Source organism: Mytilus galloprovincialis, chromosome 10, assembly GCF_965363235.1.
Source record: "Mytilus galloprovincialis chromosome 10, xbMytGall1.hap1.1, whole genome shotgun sequence".
NCBI lineage: Eukaryota > Metazoa > Mollusca > Bivalvia > Mytilida > Mytilidae > Mytilus > Mytilus galloprovincialis.
This window is the reverse complement of record NC_134847.1, coordinates 66,600,675-66,619,867: the sequence shown is the minus strand read 5'-3', so window position 1 is coordinate 66,619,867 and position 19,193 is coordinate 66,600,675. Positions and strand designations below refer to the sequence as shown.

At 30.7% G+C, this 19,193-nt stretch overlaps 1 protein-coding gene across 2 annotated transcripts in view; it reads right to left on the bottom strand.

Annotated features, from left to right (window-relative positions):
- Positions 1-1,643: 1,643 nt before the first annotated feature.
- The window catches only part of LOC143048164 (uncharacterized), a 33,819-nt gene continuing 16,269 nt past the window's right edge, over positions 1,644-19,193 (bottom strand). For both annotated transcript variants that reach the window (XM_076221684.1, XM_076221685.1), the window contains exons 6-7: positions 19,019-19,192; positions 1,644-2,297 (exon numbers count right to left, since the gene is read on the bottom strand). In XM_076221684.1, coding sequence (XP_076077799.1) covers positions 1,843-2,297; positions 19,019-19,192 — 629 coding nt within the window. In that variant the 3' untranslated portion in view covers positions 1,644-1,842. The remainder of the gene's footprint in view (positions 2,298-19,018; position 19,193) is intronic.

Genomic DNA, 19,193 nt, shown 5'->3' with positions numbered 1-19,193 from the left:
ATCTCAAGCGAGTAGCATGATATGAAAATCATCACAAAAAAAGATCAAAGACAAAATGCACAAAATAGCGATAAATAGAGAATAATACATGGCAAAATCCGTATCATATGTCGTATCATCCGGAGTCATCAATATCAGCCCAAGGGCCTTTAGGCCCGAGGGATGATATTGGTCGAGGGTGAAAGGACATGTGATATGGATTTTTCCATGTATTATACGCTTTATCATATACATGTATTTCAACAGAAGAGTATCATATTATATGAACTGTTTTCTGATACATAGCACTGGGTTACCTTCAGTTTTACTTTTGTCTTGTTTCAAAGACCTTAAAAGAGCTGCTCAATTACTTATCCGAAGCACCTGGGTTAACTTACAATTAGCGTGCTATTGTTTTAAAAATATTTTGTTCATTATTTTATTTATTTAAGTGTTTTTTATTTTTTATACTTGCATTGGGGTGCCAAAAAAATAAGAAAACTTGACGTTTATGACATCACGTACAATATACAAACTTGACTTTCCTGACGTCACATACCAAACAATGATGTCATTCAAAAAAATTACATTTTTGGAGGAAAAAATTTTAAGCCAAAAAAAAAAATAGGGGTGTGTTAAGGGGAATGAGATAAAGGGTAGGGGTGCAATAAAGGGTGTGCATCAAAGTTGCGCAATATAGATTAAACAGCAGGCTATTTATCAAATATGCAAAACTACTGTATTTACTACTAAACATATGATAAACCAATTTATCATCATCTTTGACAATATGATAAAAATTTATCCACTGTAACTTCTCCTTTATATAGAATTCAAAGGTTTACAGTCTTGTTCTCTTGTAATTTATTCAGTTCTTTGCAACAAATAATCATATCATTTTGATTCACTTTCAAATAAAAATATGTGCAAGTTTGATTGAAAAACAAATTCTTGAAAAAGATCAGTGCACTACAAGGTTTTATTCTGTTATATTAAATCTCAAATCATTCTTACAAAAAAATTATTCATGAATTTTTCCCCCCTATATATTGCTTTCATTTTCCAGTTAAAAGAGCTACATTGATCAGTACTTAAACAAGAACAAAAATCATAAGATAACTACGAACTATTCTGATTATGTAGGTGAGAGAAATGTCTTGTAACCCTTAGTCATCAAGGATGCATGGACACAGTACATGGTACTGAATGAGTATTCAAATGTAAATAAATTTGTTCTGAAGGAATAAAGTGTATAAAAGTGGATATAAAGATTGTCATACATATATCACAGATATATTTCAATTTAACATATAATTAATGGGACTGCAGAGTAATGCTATAAATCTTCTATACTCACAAAGCATAATGTCCAATACTAGACTTATTTTGTAAACAAATAACAATATTATAAAATAAAATGATTAAAATATAGCTAACACTAACAACTATTACTGAAGTATTATATCAATAGTCATACTTTTTTTTAGCTTTCAATAATAAGATACCTTTTTCTGATGAGATCAGTTGGTATTTTGTTTGCTAAACATTTTTAATTGACTTCCAAAAATACAAATTTCTTGCTTTTTGAAATTCTTAAATAATTTTAGTGCAAAAATAATAAATAAATGTTAAAATCAATTTAAAACCATCAATCAGAGAAAACCCATAACAAATAGCCATTACCTTAATATAATATCTTTTAGTATTGCTTTACTTTACAACAACTTTTTTATGTTTAATTTAGCTCTGCCTTATATTTTTATCAATTAATTAACATTACTTGAATATGAAGCTTTACATGTGACATAGATACATATAGTTGATTTTTTCACAAAATAATAGCTTTTTTCTTACACTTATTGACTAGTGTATATTGTTACATTTATTTTTCATTGCAGTAAGTGATTCACTCTGAATAAGATGTGCAGGGGTCATTTTCCTGTGGAAATACCACTGACCAACAGCATCAGCAACAGTAGTACCATTAATATTCAAATTTTCATAAAATGTAGATTTTAACAAAACCCAGTGAAATGGACAGGACGAAACAAATAAACCGTCTCCTTTTGATAACATCACGTTTTTAAATATGGAATGGAAATTTTGTCGACTAACATTGATAATTTGTATTTCTGACGCTTTACAACCCTTAGATGAACACTGTACACCTAATGCATGTGCTGAAAACCATGTGTCGTGGAGAGACTGTATAAAGAAGGCAGGAGTGTAGACATGTTTGTAGTAGTAGTCAGGCTGTAGACATGCCCACTGTTCTGAAATCTTCAACTCTGAGGTGCAATCTTTAATACTCACAGAATCTGTAAAATAATTAGAAGTTTTTAAATAATTATCTGAGATTTTAAACATTTAAAATATATAATCTATCTTTTTAATTTCTTTGCAAAAATATAAGAACAACAGCTGTTTTCCATCAAACATACAATGATATATGAGCTGTATCTGATAGATATCACCCTTCAGAAGTACATGTATATATAAAAATGTATAAGACTATGATTGGTTGTGGAACATTCAAATACTATTTTAAAGATTAATATTGGTCTTTTAGTAAGGTTTTTATATCAACTTAAGTACAGCTATTTGTAAGAACCAGGCAGAGTGCGATACATGATGGTTTCAGATTTTATCTATAATTGGCCTAGTAGAAGCAGTAAATGAATATTGCTCAAAAAAAAAATTTAAGTGGGAAAATATGAGTGGTTGTCATGGTAACGGACACTCTATTTTTTGGTCGTTAAGCTTGGTAAAATCTTTCAAAAAACAGCTAAATCACCACAATTCAGAGCCTGCTTATGAATAGAATCATGCATTTTTCATTAATGTTCAAATCTAACATTGATAGAACTTGGTTTAAGCTTCATTTTAATGAAGATTGCATGTCAACCAAATTTGTAACTTTTTTGAAAATTTTTGCGAAAAAATGCATATTTTCAACATTTCTGAAATTGGGATTTTTTCAAAATTAACAAATTTTCTCTGGTGTTTTTCAAAAAAGTGCAAATGTGTACAAAATAGTTAGCACTGTAGTTATGAAGTTTGGATACTACTTTACCAAATTGAATAGAAAAATGCGTGGGATTTTCTTCAGTTTTATCACCATAGCAACCGATTTTTTCCTTGGAAACGGAGTTTTATTTGCAGAATATTGCAGTTTAAGAGCTTAAATGTCTTGGATTTTTTCATAACCAATAAGAAAATACATAAAAACTTTAAATTACTATCATCAAGTGTTGTTGACTTCAATTGTTACCACAGAAAAACATACTAACCATAGCAACATCCACTCTGAAACTGCATAAATAGAAATTTATGTAAAAAAAATACATAAATAGAGGGTGTTTATTTTCAAATTGAAACATGACTGCATGCTTTGCTTCACTGACAGTCTTGTCTGTTTTTTTTTCCTTCAGATTTTTCAATAAATGTAATATATAATGTAATATTGGGGTTAGAAGGTAAAAAAGGGGGGGTAGGTTCATTTTTTTAAAGATATCATACATGAAGATTTTTGAAAAGATAACGTTTGGTCGGCGAGCCTGATTATAAATAGAATCATTTTTTTTCTCTCAGAAATTTCTTATATACCATCGATATAAGCGGTTTTAGCTTCAGAGCTAAGTTAAGGTACATTGTAGTTGTCATGTTTTGGGATTTTTGTCAGATTTTGGGAAAAAAAAGAAAGTTTTATTCATTTGAATGCCTTAAGAATGAATTTGTAAGGGTTCTGCGGAACCCAGTGTCTTGCCTACTTTTGCTGTAAATCGCAGGCTCAACAGAAATTAGGAAAACAATCGGTAAACATATTCCTCTTGATACTATCTTTTGATTGTAAGAAGCTTCTGTCCAAGTTTGGTAAAAATCCAGGATAGTTTATGAATCTAATAAATGTTTTAAAAACTTTTACTGCAGACTGTATGTCATGTTAACTGGAAGAAAATCTAAGTCCATTTACAAGTAAAATACGGAAAAAATGGATTTATCTTTTAACAAAATTTACTTCTTGATACTATCTTATGATCATAAATAAGCTTCTGTCCAAGTTTGGTACAAACCCAGCATGCCCAGGATAGTTTGAGAAAGTTATTAAAATTCTAAAAACTTTAACCACAGAGTAAATGTAATGTTTCCCCGCAGAAAAAAATAAGTCCATTTATAAGTAAAATACGGAAAAAAATAGAATTTTATATTTACAAAATTTACTTCTGGATACTATCTTATGATCATTGGTATCTTGTAGAGAGTTGTCTTATATACAATTATACCACATCTTAAGATCAAATGGTCACTTTTAGAAATTTCTTTATAGTTAACCAACAACATTCAAACTTGATCTCTGTTTGTGGTAATAAGCATTGTACGGAAGCGTATTAGGGACATAGAAAAAATAAAATTGGCAGTGAACTTTTTTTTTCAAAGTCGAAATTTTGACATTTCAAATCTTAAAATTTCGACTTTAACTCGAAATTTTAACTTTTCTTATCTTGAAATTTTGACTTTCAAAATCTTGAAATTTCGACTTTTTGAAAAGTCGAACTTTTGACTTTTTTAGAATTCGAAATTTTTGACTTAATAAAAAGTCGAAAATTCGACTTTAAACTAAAAACTTTGACTTTTTTAAAACTCGAAATTTCGACTTTTTCTAAACTTAAAATTTCGACTCCTTTTAAATTCAAAATTTCGACTTTTTAAAACTCAAACTGCGTTTTGCGTTTATCACATCTACAGTCATTTATATCAGCAAGCGGAGAGCCATATACATCATAAACTTGATAAGCATATTTTGATAAACTAAACCATTTTAAAGAGGTTATTTTAGATAGAAAATCTTGTTTTTGCCGAAGAATAAATAAAATATGTTTCACGTTCAAATACAAATTTCAAGTCTGGACTTCATATATGTGTATCAAGACAACCCCGTTATTCCGACACACCTATATTACGACATACTTTTATTCAACAGTCTAATATATAAAGACAAGGGTTAATAGTTGTGTCATAAGAATGTCAACTTGTAGAAAAAAGAACCATTATTTCAAAATTCCAAAACTAGAAAACCGAGCAGCTCATTTGTCGTCCTGAATATGCATGGCATTTTTGGCTACTTGATTTACCATTGTTTAAACAAGGCAAAGTCAGTGACTTGCTATAGGGAAACCAAACAGGCCTTTGAACATGCGATGCTAAATGTTCTCAGATCTGACGATCCTATGACAGTGTCGTGGGAACTAAAACATGGAATATGGGAAAACATTTTTTTTCTGTCAACATGCATGTTCTTTCCGAATTCAATATTAAATGCTAAGCCATATCTTAATTTAAGAACAAAACCAATTTCAAAATATAAATTGCCAAAATGTGTGGATGACGCTTTAATAATTTGCGTCCATGTCTACTCCTTCTAAAATTGTAATAACTGTGTTTGAATACTAACATCAAAGTTTTAAAAGTACTTAGAAAAAGTCAAAATATCGAGATTTCAACAGTCAAAATTTTGAGATTAAAGTCGAAATTTCGATTTTTAAAAAATGTCGAAATTTTGAGTTTACAAAAAGTCGAAATTTCAGGTTTAAAACAAGTCGAAATTTCGAGTTTAAAAAAAGTCGAACATTTGAGTTTAAAATAAGTTGAAATTTCGAGTTTTAAATAACTCGAAATTTCGAGTTTTTAAAAGTCAAAATTTCGAGTTTAAAGTGGAAATTTCGACTTTTTATAAGTTGAAATTTCGAGTTTCAAAAAAGTCAAAATTTCGACTTTTCAAAAAGTCGAAATTTCAAGATTTTAGAACGTCAAAATTTCAAGTTTAAGTCAAAATTTCGGGATTTAAAAAGTCAAAATTTCAAGTTAAAGTCAAAATTTCGAGATTTGAAAAGTCAAAATTTCGACTTTGAAAAAAAAATTCACTGCCAATTTTATTTGTTCTATGTCCCTTAATACGCTTCCGTAGCATTGTGTATGTATACATGTTTCATAATATTTGATTGAGGCAAACATTAATTGCAAAATAGAAACCAACTTTGTGACGACTAATGTACTGACGGACATGAATTAAACCAACTACAACGCCCCCTCCCAAATTGCGGCGCGGCCATAAAAGTGTTTATTTTAGTTTTTGCCATTGTACCTTGAATCGATCAAATGTGTGCACAACGCGTGGGACATCGGAAATTTATTCTTTTTTTACACATGGGACGCTAAAGTCTTGTATTCATGAATGATTACAACTTGTTGTTACTAGAAAACATTGATAATTACAAAGAAAAATAACATTGGTATGTACTGCGCTGTTTCTAGTGTTGCATTTAATTAAATAAGACCATGTGTGGAATTTGTCTTCAAATTATTACTGTTATTAATCTTGTATTTATGCAAATATTCTCAGCTTAGTGGTTTCATTCCAAATCTCGGGATTAATGCAGTCTTTTATAAAGGTTACAGAGACAGATACAGAAAATAGGGGCGTAAAGGTTAAAGAAACGTTGAGAATAGCAAAATATTTTTTTTGAAATTTGAACCTAAAACAAGATGCTCCGCAGGGAGCAGCTTTATACGACCGCAAAGTTCGAACCCTGAACATTGGGGCAAGTATGGACACAACATTCAAGCTTGATACAGCTCAGAATTTGGATTGTGATTAAATAGTTGACACAACAAAGGTTTCTGACACATAATGAATGTGGTCTCAGAACTTAAACTTAAGGGGGTTCGCGGGTCTAAATCATTTCTAAAGGATTTCTTTATATTTTTCTATAAATGAACTTTATCTTATAGTTAATAGAAAAATAAAATAAAAAAGTGGGGTCACCGTTCATTTGCACTCACAATCTGCCTTCAAAAGAAGCATACATTTTTGTAAAAGTGGTTTTTTTCTGTTGAAGTAATAGGAGAAATAAAGGTAATATCGAAATAAAAAAAAGAAATTTATTACAGAAATCGCTAAAATTTTACAATAATTTAGTTTAAGTACAGCTTATATGGAAATTATATTAAAAAAGATAGGTCACCGATGAGTTGAAAAAGATATTTCAATTTTAGAGCCAAAAAATTGCATTTTTCCACCAAAGGGAGATAATTTGAAACTTTTTCAATGATGTATACATTTTGAAAGTCATCTGGGGCCAACACGAATTGATTGTTTTGAATGATTTTTGTACCATATGATAAAGTAACAACTACAAAAGGAAATAAATAAAATTTGTAATGAAAAACAAATGTTTGATTTTTTTCGGAAATACCCTCGAGCCTCCTTAAAAGCTTTAAACAGGAACATATATATTAACGGGACTTGACACTACCTAATTATCGCCGATTTCCTTGTCGTGAATTTAATAATAAATGACACGATACGGAAACGGACATGGTATAAATTCGTATTCGCAATTATGGTCGATAATTAACGGCTCAACATTTCCTATTCGAAACAGCCAGGAACATATATATTATACTGTTCCCAGAAACAGCTCAAAAACTATTGGTTTTGAAACTTGTTTTTCTTTATTCATTGAAATATGAATATAATGAATCACTATTATAAATATACAATATAATAAAAAAGAGAAATATTGGATTAAAAACGGCAAATTATTGTTATAATCGTCTCCTTTTTTCAAAATCAAATAAATAAAAAGTTTTTGAACAAGTTTTTTTTTTATAAATTAAAAACAAACCTCTTCTAGAAAATCGTTTTATCTTGAGAAAATAGCTTTTTTGTTCTTAAATGATTTATTTTAGTTTCCATATTAAAATAGAAAGCCTTGGATAATTCTTTTAAATAATGAAGCATAGTGAAATAATTACAAAATTACTTGTTTATACAAGTCCTCATAAAACTTAAGGTTCCAATATGAATAATTGTTTTTATTAAACTGCTTTTAAGCTGATTAAAATGTAATTTCGAATTTGATTGCGGATCAAAAGATTTGATTAACGCAATTAAAACAAATATCATCCTAATTAAAAATGATGAAAATATTATGAAAAACAACCCAAGCCGACCGAGAAAACTTGCTTTGATCATGATTCCTCAACATTCATGACAAAATACACACAAGCCCACAACATGAGAATGAAGTTTGTAAATCCAAATCATTCATTTGCTAACCATGTACGACAAAGAGAACTTCTTATCTTGGTCTGATGGTCTGCCTCTTTTCCGGTTAGGCCGATGCCTTAAGAAAGTTTATTGCTATAGCAAGCTATAGCAAACTTTCCAAAAACCCACAGAAGAAGAAAAAAAGAGAACTTCTCTTCTCGGTCTGATATGGACTTTGATGGTTTACTAGAATGCTAAACAGAGTCTGACACTGCTGAGTTTTTCAGATGAAGAGTTTGAACCTTTAGCTGCCAAAAAGTCTAAAATTGCAATAACAACACCATGTCAGCCTAGCCAACTGAACACACCCTGTTATCAGTGTCCAGATTGTGATAAGACGTAAAAATCAATTGCTGGGTTTAGAGGTCATGTACGACAAAAAGATTGGCATTACAAGAATAAAAGGAATTTTCTTCTATTCACACCTATATTAATATGTCTTCTTTTCTCAAAAGTCTTTTTAGAAAAGAAGACATATTAATATATATATATATTGCAGTGCTTTAAAAACATAATGATACCAGATGTGGAATGATTGCACATGAGCTTACTTTCATTTTTTGATAAGATTGTGCAAGCTTTTCGCACTTTTTCTAGTTCCTAAATATAAACATAAATTTTCCGAAAAAGGTGTAGATTTTGTCGTGCTTGAAAGACAGATTAACATTTGCAATGCGAATGCTTAAGAATGTTTTTTTTTTGTCAGTACATATTTTAGTATGGAAAACCTTAAACCTCAATCATGACCAGTTCTTTGGTATATATATTGTAAGTCTTCATACCAATTGTATCCTAGTTAGATTGAATAACTATAACAAGTATTTTCCCATGTTTAACCCGCCACATTCTGTATGTATGTGCCTGTCCCAAGTCAAGAGACTGGGTTCAGTGGTTTTCGTTTGTTTCTGTATAACATATTTGTTTTTCAATGATATTTTTTACATAAATAAGGCCGTTAGTTTTCTCGTTTGAATTGTTTTACATTGTCTTATCAGGGCCTTTTATAGCTGACTATGCGGTATGGGCTTTGCTCATTGTTGAAGGCCGTATGGTGACAGTTGTCTCATTGGCAATCAATAATTTAACTGCTATAATTCTTGCAATGATTGATTAACGTTTTCTATTTGTGACGATACCAATTAGACTTTTTATTAATAATGAAATAAATAACAAACAAACTTATATATTGATATGCTCTCTTTAATAGAGAAAGGATCGCATTGGTAGATAATATAATGTTCGCTATTTTTATATGTCTCATCTTGCTCAATAAGGAAAGCTTGTGTCTGAACACTGCTTATATCACATAATACTGTCAATTCAGTGATGGCCCAAAAAACTGTATCTGTATGAACTGTATACGTATCTGCAATAAAAATTATAATTTTACTAAATTGATAAAATATAAATTGGGAATGTGTCCATAGGGCACAAATTATACCCCTGCTGCAAAGCTTCAAAAATTCAAACTAAACCTAAACTATTATCATGATTATATATTTACTTTTGAACACATATACATATATTCATATTAAAGTTTAGGAAATGTGTCATTGTACTTGAAAAATGAAGATTTATTTAATATTAATCATGCAAAAATAATATTTCTTGGCACCATGAAGCCATTTAGGTGCCAAGCAACTTTGACATTTTGTTTTTTTAACAATAATTTGATCATCTTTAATTTTTTTTTGATAAATTTTGTTTACAAAGTTTGTTTTATACAATAGTTCAAGTATAATACAAAAATATTTTTTGTATAAATAAGCGTCTTTTATTCAAAGAAAATAATCAGAAAAAATAATTGTGACTTCCTGTCCTACATTCGCTTCGTACACCCTCATAAGCCACCTCTAAATTTTGTGAAGAAATGATGCATTTATGATCTTAAACTTTGAAAAAAATGGGACAAATAAAGGTTGCAATACTTATATATTATAAATAAAAAAATAGTGTTATTGTTGTAAAATAATGACATTTTTCTGTGTGTTTGTGTGTGTGTGTGTGTGGGGGGGGGGGGGGGGGGGACATTTATGTACTTTGACAACATCAAAATCACATATGCATGTCAAATTTTATATTTATTTTAGTGTTTATGTGCTTTAAAAGGAGATTTATTGTGATGGAGTTTAAATAAGGTACACCTTGGAATAGTATAATATAATAATATATATATATATGTTCCTGGGTACACAGACTGGCCAGATAAGGACCAAAAATGGCAAAATTGATGACTCGATATTTCTTTTAATATCAATAAAATGTCATTAAAACTAAGTTACACGGGATGCCAGTGTATCAAACTTGTAATCTGCAACATTTTTTTTGTAATAATTGCATTCATTTAATCACAATACGTTGGACAATGCAAGAGGGGGGATAATAAAAATGGCGCCAATGGCATTTCGGAATGAGACCGCGAATGATGACTGATTTCTTTATCAATACCAATAAAATAACATCCAAACTACATGAAACGTGAAGCTAGTGTACTAAACTTGTAAACTGTCGCTTCAAATTTGTCATGATCGCATTTTTTTCATCACAAAACGTTGGGCAATGCAATCAGATAATACAAAAAAAAATGGCACCAGTAGCATTTTTCAATGATCGTGAATTTGGCCAACGTAATAAAACACTTTACATAGAATAAATCACTCTCATATTAGTTACTTCATGTGAAAAAATATATCTTCTTTATGCTTAAACTTACCAACTCATTAAAGTTGTTGAACGTGTGGTATTATGTGGATGATTCATTAGCAGTCACGATAGCTTTCAGTCCGACGCTTCCAGTCTCCATTAATCTCGCGTAGTCTCGTGACGTACGGGAGTGAAATAACTTTATACTGAAATGCGTACGAGATTCATTTCCCGTTAGATATACTGTTCCCAGCTTTAAAGGACAAGGTACGATAAGCATCAGAGAACGGCCCCCTAATTTCGTTCAAATTAAAAATGACCTGCCTTTAATTATAATACATTATTTTTAAGTTTAAAACCTATATTTTTGTAAACATCAATAGATTTTTCAACTTCCGCTGATATTATTCATGCTCTGTTGCTGTAAAGACCTCAAGATTCGCGAAAAGGCCAGAAAAATGGCAGTTTCTAAACCTTTTTCTGCATTTTAAACTATGAGCGTACCTACGACCCACGATCATATTTATACCAGACATTCCTTGAACATAAATGTTGATGCAGTTCAAATATTTTAGTGGGTCGTAAGTACGCTCATAGTTAAAAATTCAAAAAAGTGACAAAAATCGTCGGTAATTTTCATTGAATCATCGAAATTTTTAACCGAATTGCGGACCGGAGATGATTTCCGGTATTTACTGGATCCGACGGAAATGTATTCATGGTACGCTATAATAATGGCTAGTTTCTTCAGGACGAAAAATAAACATATTTGAGACAGGAAAACAGGATATTCCTGTATAATTCATTATTCTTGAATTTAAAGTGACATTTTAGCAGACCGTCGAAATTTGACCCAAATTAGACGGAACTGTGACAAACTTCAGAGAAATTCTGGGAACGTAATTGTGAATGAATATAATAACTGGTTCATACTCAAACAGTACATATACTTATTTTGTTTCATAATTGACGAAATCGTCGCCCTGGAATGTTTTAATCTCCGATGACACTTTTGTGAAAAGTGCTTTCTTTCACGTCCGCATTTCTACCAAGTATGGCATGCCAAGTTAACATTTTAGACAATCATTTAATATAAATACAGATGGCGATGGCGAAATAAACTACAGAACTGTGAATAATAACATACATTGTAATTAATATGACATAAGAAGACACCATGTGACAATTTTAATTAGTTAATTGTGTAAGTATAACAATAATCAAGATTAAACAAAACTATCCAACACTTTTATGATCTAAATTATGTATCTTGAGTTATGTTTTGGTCATGGTGTTGAATTTATTGGACTTATTATTTGTAATTGTCACCCGCCTTCCCGTTGTTCTATCTTGACGAAAACGCGTGCTACTTCGTATTTCTTGTTTGCAAATCATTCTCTACATATCTTTTCATTAAAATTTGCATGCATACAGTATTTGTCACTGGACGGCCAGGAAACAACATTCAATCAATCATATGTCTTCTTAAATAACAGCACTACATGTAGAATGAATTTAAACATATTCAAAAGAATAAAAATAAGTATTGAATATGAAAGGAATAAAACGCATCATAATTAAAGACATCTTGATTGTAAGACGTGTGTTTCGCATACAAAAGACTCATCAGTGACGGTCGAATAAAAAAATGTCAAAAGACCATAAAAGGCTCAATATTCCGATTTTTTTTATGCGATATACAGCTAATAAAGGTTATTTATTCCTGAATATATTATCCGTAGTTTTTGCAAACAATAGAAAGTTTTGTTAACAGTTAATTCATATAATTGACTATTTTAATAATAATTCATGTTTACACAAAGTGCTAACTTTTGGACATCGTGTTGCTGCATGGGTTGTTTGTTTCATTAATTTTTATTGTGCTATAGCTAAAGAGGTTACAGTCCACAGGAAGACATATTACCCTAACTTGACACTCCGATCCAACTAGTCTTTGTTCTTACCTCTTAATGCCAATTGATTAACGGAAATCAGCAAATACCAATTTTTGAGTCTTAGGTTTGACCAGGCCGGTGTCAGAACCCACGATATCAGGCGTTTTAGTTCATTTATTATATTTATTTAATTGTACAATGAATTAATAAAAGGGTGCATACTGTAAGAATCCATCTTATATGAATCCACGCTTAAACATACACATCCACCCAAAAGAAATAATTTTTGCAACATATATAGAAATAAGAAGATGTGGTATGAGTGCCAATGATACTACTCTCCTTCCAGGACACAACATGTAAAAAGTAAACAATTATAGGTCAAAGTACGACCTTTAACACAGAGCTTTGGCTTACACCGACCAGCAAGCTATCAAGGACACACAAGTGACTAATGTAGCAATTCAAACAGGAAAACCAACGGTTTAATCTTTATATAAAAAAAAAAAATAGAAACGAGGAACACGTATGAACCACAACAACCACCGAACAGGTTCCTTACTTGTTGCAAACAAACACAGCATGTGAAAACGTTTAAACAGGCGACAACCTTCACCCTAACCCGAACTTATATACTTTTATTAGTAACTTGCATGTCCAATTATAACTGTAGTTCATTTTGATAAACAAATTACAAAAACACAAAAACAAAACGAAACAATACAAAATGCAACTTAATCACATACATGCATTTTACATGATATTTCACAAATCATTTGACACTGACAGGAAAGTGAAAACATTTTTCGTCATTGCCAGTATCCACATCATAATTACAGATAACAAAAATGTTCCTTAGATATAGGAAGATGTGGTGTGAGTGCCAATGATACAACTCTCAATCCAAATAACAATTTATAAAAGTAAACCATAATAGGTCAATGTACGGCCTTTAACACGGGGCCTTGGCTCACACCGAACAACAAGCTATAAAGGGCCCCAAAATTACTACTGTAAAACCATTCAAACCATAGTCCATTTCATCGTGAAAGAAACATCAGTTTATTCTGTTCTCAGTTTTCACTTGTCTGTCAATTTTCCCTGGCTTCCAAGATGAAATGAATGGATACATTATGTTAAACATAACTATTCTTCTTCTTTTTTGGAATTTTATTCTCATACACACTTGTCCGGGTCTACACTTATTTAGTTTTTATACATTGACTTATGATATTTGGCATACAGTGTATAGCCATGAATCAGATATCATAACAGTCTAATATCATTATGACATTTACCGTTGATCTCAAGGTACAATTAATTGACCTTTAACTTTCATGGTTAAATGATTGTCCAACCCTTAAACCATATATATATATATATTCTTACAGGCTATGCCATTTTTTTACTGCACAATAGGATTAATTTCTTAGGTCAATTAATGCCTCGTTAATAACTTCAAAAATGATTTAACCCCCCCACCGCTTTTTGCCTTGATAAGTCGTTTCTAATTCACTATAGGTTTTGTACCAATGCAGAGGACACATTCCTATTCCAACCCCTACATCATATTAATTCGTAATTGCCTAGATTAGACATTTTATTCCACACAATGTGATTATGTCTGTATGTGGTACAAGTCACGTCTCTTTGATTCCATTAACTGTTAAGTATCTTTGAAAGCTGTTCAAACTCATCTCAAATTATTAAATCCTATATATTCTTGTTTTCATGAAAAATCTTTCACATTGAAAGTCAAACAAAGGTGTTGTAGTGGTCTACAATTTAAAAAAAAAATGTTTGCTGTTGCTAAGCAAGATGTGGGATTCTATACTCGATATAGAATTCGTCCAAAAAATAATGATAATCTAGATGTTTATATTATAGTGTAACACCGTATTAGGAAGTATATTCCTAAAAAATAACTAAGTTCATACTTCAAAAAATATAAAGAAACTATTATTGCATGGTTGATATGCACTTGTTATGTATCTTAGTTGTTGATCAGCGTGTAGTGACCTACAATTGAACTAAGTGTTCATTTCTAACTAAACATGTTCACAAACAGACAATCTGCATTGCATTCAATTTAATTTGTTCAATATAATGACTAATTGATTTGTAGTTGGCTTTAATTCAAACATGTTTTGCTGTTGTTAAGCAACACTTGTGTTGCTATGCTCAATACGAAATTTGTAAAGAATAAAAAAAGATGTATATGAAAAAATATTGGAATGAAACTCCAAATGGAAAGAAAAATCTTCAAACAACTGCTTAATTCATATTTAAGAGTGGCAAGCACCAATTTTTTAACCGTTGCTAGGCAACATTTCTGTTGCCAAGGTTGTTTTAAACATAGAATAAACAAATTCAAAGGGTATTTTCATTTGTGACTTCAAGTTCTTCTTGGACAAACAATATTATTTGCAAATATTTAAATTTTTACTGATAAAGCAATTATTATGTGATAATTTTCATTCTTAATAAAAACCGTTGCTAGGCAACCTTCCTTTCACCGGAACACAATAAAATCATTATTTTTTCAAGTGTCTACACTAAGACCATCGTTGATATCAATATAAACTTATTTGGAGAGGGGGCCAAAAATAGCCCTTATCATACCTTGTCCTTTTAAATTTGACATTACCTATTATGGTCCAATATCTAAAATCAAAATACATGGTTAGATTCAGCATATCAAAGAACCCCAAGAATTCAATTTTTTATGAAATCAAATAAAGTTAATAATAACAATTTTGGACCCTTTAGACCCCAATGTGGACTAATTTGATAACCGGTCCCAAACATCAAAAATCTAAATGCATGATTAGATTAAGCATATATCAAAAAACCCCAAATATACAATTTTGTTGAAATCAAACAAAGTTTAATTTTGAACCCCAATTTGGACCAACTTGAAAACTGGGCCTATAATCAAAAATCTAAGTACATGTTAAGATTCAGCATATCAAAGAACCACAAGGATTCAATTTTTGTTGATATCAAACAAAGTTAAATTTTGGACCACAATTTGGACAAACTTGAAAACTGGGCCCATAATGAAAAATCTAAGTACATGTTTAGATTCAGCATAATTATCAAAGAACCCCAAGGATTCAATTTTTGTTAAAATCAAACTTAGTTTAATTTTGGACCCTTTGGACCTTAATGTAGATCAATTTGAAAACGGGACCAAAAATCTACATACACAGTTAGATTCGGCATATCAAAGAACCCCAATTATTCAATTTTTGATGAAATCAAACAAAGTTTAATTTTGGACCCTTTAGGCCCCTTATTCCGAAACCGTTTGGACCAAAACTCCCAAAATCAATCCCAACCTTCCTTTAATGGTCATAAACCTTGTGTTTAAATTTCATAGATTTCTATTTACTTATACTGAAGTTAGGGTGCGAAAACCAAGAAAAATGCTTATTTGGGCCCCTCTTTGGCCCCTTATTCCTAAACTGTTGGGACCTCAACTCCCAAAATCAATCCCAACCTTCCTGTTGTGGTCATAAACCTTGTGTAAAAATTTCATAGATTTCTATTTACTTAAACTAAAGTTATAGTGCGAAAACCAAAAAAAATGCTTATTTGGGCCCTTTTTGGCCCCTAATTCCTAAACTGTTGTGACCAACACTCCAAAAATTAATCCCAACCTTCCTTTTGACACACACACACACACAAAACAAGATATAATTTTATCGGAATCTTGAACTTATGAGATATATGTAGAACGACGCATAGTAAGGAATAATTCATAATTGATACAATTATTTTGCTTGATAATTTTGATATGATAATCTTGCCGGTAATAGCATAATTATTTTACCGGGATTAGCACAATTCCAACTTAGCAGATGTATTCTATTTGTCTATCTCGGAGATCCAGAATTTTAATTGCGGGATAGTAGTACAACAAAGGAGTTATTAATGATATGTTAATAGCTACATGTATATTTAAAGAGGATTCCATTATACTGGACTTCTGATATTAGCGATCAACAATTGACTATTATTATTTTTTTTAAGTCACCGCCAACTTAAAATGTGTTCAATTTGCCTGTCCGTCTATCTGTCCGTCCATCACACTTAAATTTCAGTTTAGAAATGCTTTGACCAAATGATTCTATTATTGGTTTGTTAATATTATATTACAGGACAATTTTGTGATTTATGCTGGAATAACATCTTAGACGGGTGTGTGCCATAAGAAATTAAGAATTTTCTTACAATTGTTAGGGCCATATCTATCTTGCCTTGCCATAAGCCAGGTTGGCCCAGTTATTGTAAACCCATGAAGTTCATCATCTGCTAACTTCCAAAAATTGATAATCAGATGATGAACTCGGAACAAAGTCCGACCAATTGCATTTATCTTTTTAAGTATCTACTTGTATGCAACATTTTAAAAAATCAACATACCCCCCTACCCCCTCCCCCCCCTCCAACTCCAATGTTACATTATATATTACATTTATTGAACAATCTGAAGGAAAAAAACACAGACAAGACTGTGAGTGAAGCAAAGAATGAAGCCATATTCCAATTTGAAAATAAACACCTTCTATTTATGTATTTTTTACATAAATTTCTATTTTTGCAGTTTTTAAGTTGATGTTGCTATGGATAATATGTGTTTCCGTGGTAACAATTGAAGTCAACAACACTTGACGATAGTAATTTAAAGTTTGAGTTGGCTTTTATGTATTTTCTTATTGGTTATAAAACAATTCAGGACATTTAAGCTCTAAAACTGCAATATTCTGCAAATAAAAACTCTGTTTCCAAGGAAAAAATCGGTTGCTATGGTGATAAAACTAAAAAAAATCCCACGCATTTTTCTATTTAATTTGGTAAAGTAGTATCCAAACTTCATTACTACAGTGCTAACTATTCTGTACACATTTGCACTTTTTTTAAAAACACCTGAGAAAATTTGATAATTTCGAAAAAATCCCAATTTCAGAAATGTTGAAAATATGCATTTTTTCACAAAATTTTTCAAAAAATATACAAACTTGGTTGACATGCAATCTTCACTAAAATGAAGCTTAAACCAAGTTGTATAAATGTTACATATGAACATTAATGAAAAATGCATGATTCTATTCATAATCAGGCTCTAAAATGTGGTGATTTAGCTGATTTTTTAATGATTTTACAATGCTTAACAACCTAAAAATAGTGTGTCCGTTACCATGGCAACCACTCATATTTTCACACTCAAAATTATTTTTTGAGCTTTATTCATTTATTGCTTCTACTAGGCCAATTATAGATAAAATCTGGAACCCCCCATATATCACATGTATATGGCACTCTGCCTGGTTCTTATACAGAGCTGTACTTAATTTCCAAACAGTTACAGACTTTGCCTAAAGATTTTTTTCAACAACTGGAAATAAATGAACAGTTGCATTGATAATGGTAGATATTACTATGCATAAGGTTGATTCTATACGATACAGCTCATATGTTAATGTCTGGAAAGCTAGCTTGTCATGCTTTGGAATTTTGGTCAGATTTTCGGAATCCTCTGGTTTTATCAATTTTAATGCTTTAACAAATTTTGCCTGGTGACCCATTTTTTTTATTTATAATTCTTTTACATGTATAATGATAAGCTGTCTGTTAAAATCTTATAGAATTTTAATTATTTTTTAATAGTTTTTGGGGACTTAAACATGTCAATGATAAAGCTATGAAAAGTCAAGAGAGAACATTTTCCCATCAAAATTTCAATGGCTAATATATCGAAAACAAGCACAGTGACCTATATGTTTTTTGTTGCTCTTTGGATTCCTTTATTAATCCCCTATCAATATAAACTAGTGTTTTGAAAAGTTAATTACTTTGAGACTGAGAAGCGAACTCCCTTAATGTCTGGAAAGTGTTCAAAGAAAGGATTCTTATTTAGTCTAGACATGAAGCTTTTGGTCTTCATCACAAGACAAGACAATTATCTAACCATTGTTCAAACGTTATTCATAGTATTAGAATCTAAAGAGTTGTGGGATATTTTATCATTCCTACAATATTATACAAAACACTGTTTGGAAACAAATCAATTTGGATGGTTTCAATAACGCTTTGATGTACATGTTAAACATAGAAAACATTGAGTCTGAAGTGAAGAGATTAATAATCAGCTGATTTTTCTGTGGAATAATTAAAAAAAATCATAATAAATGCGTCAAACATTTTAAATTTGAAACTTTTATTATTCGGTTTTTTTTTCAATTGTATTTTTCAAATAAGAAATATGAATTGCATTCAATTTGTTTCTTTCAATGTTTGTAAAATGCAATAATATGGTTTCTGGTTTATAATTTCTACACAAATCTTTAAATCTAATATAGAATAGAATCATTAATTTAATTCAAACCTTTAATGTTGTGAAAATAAAATGTCTTTTTCAATAAATTAGCCATGATATGTTCACCAGTATAACTGGGCTGGTCTGGTAACATAGCACCATCAAGTAAAACATGGAGGGATTCCACTGAGGACAGCTTGTCTCGTAAAAAGTCACCATTAATTAAAGCACCAATTCCACCAGC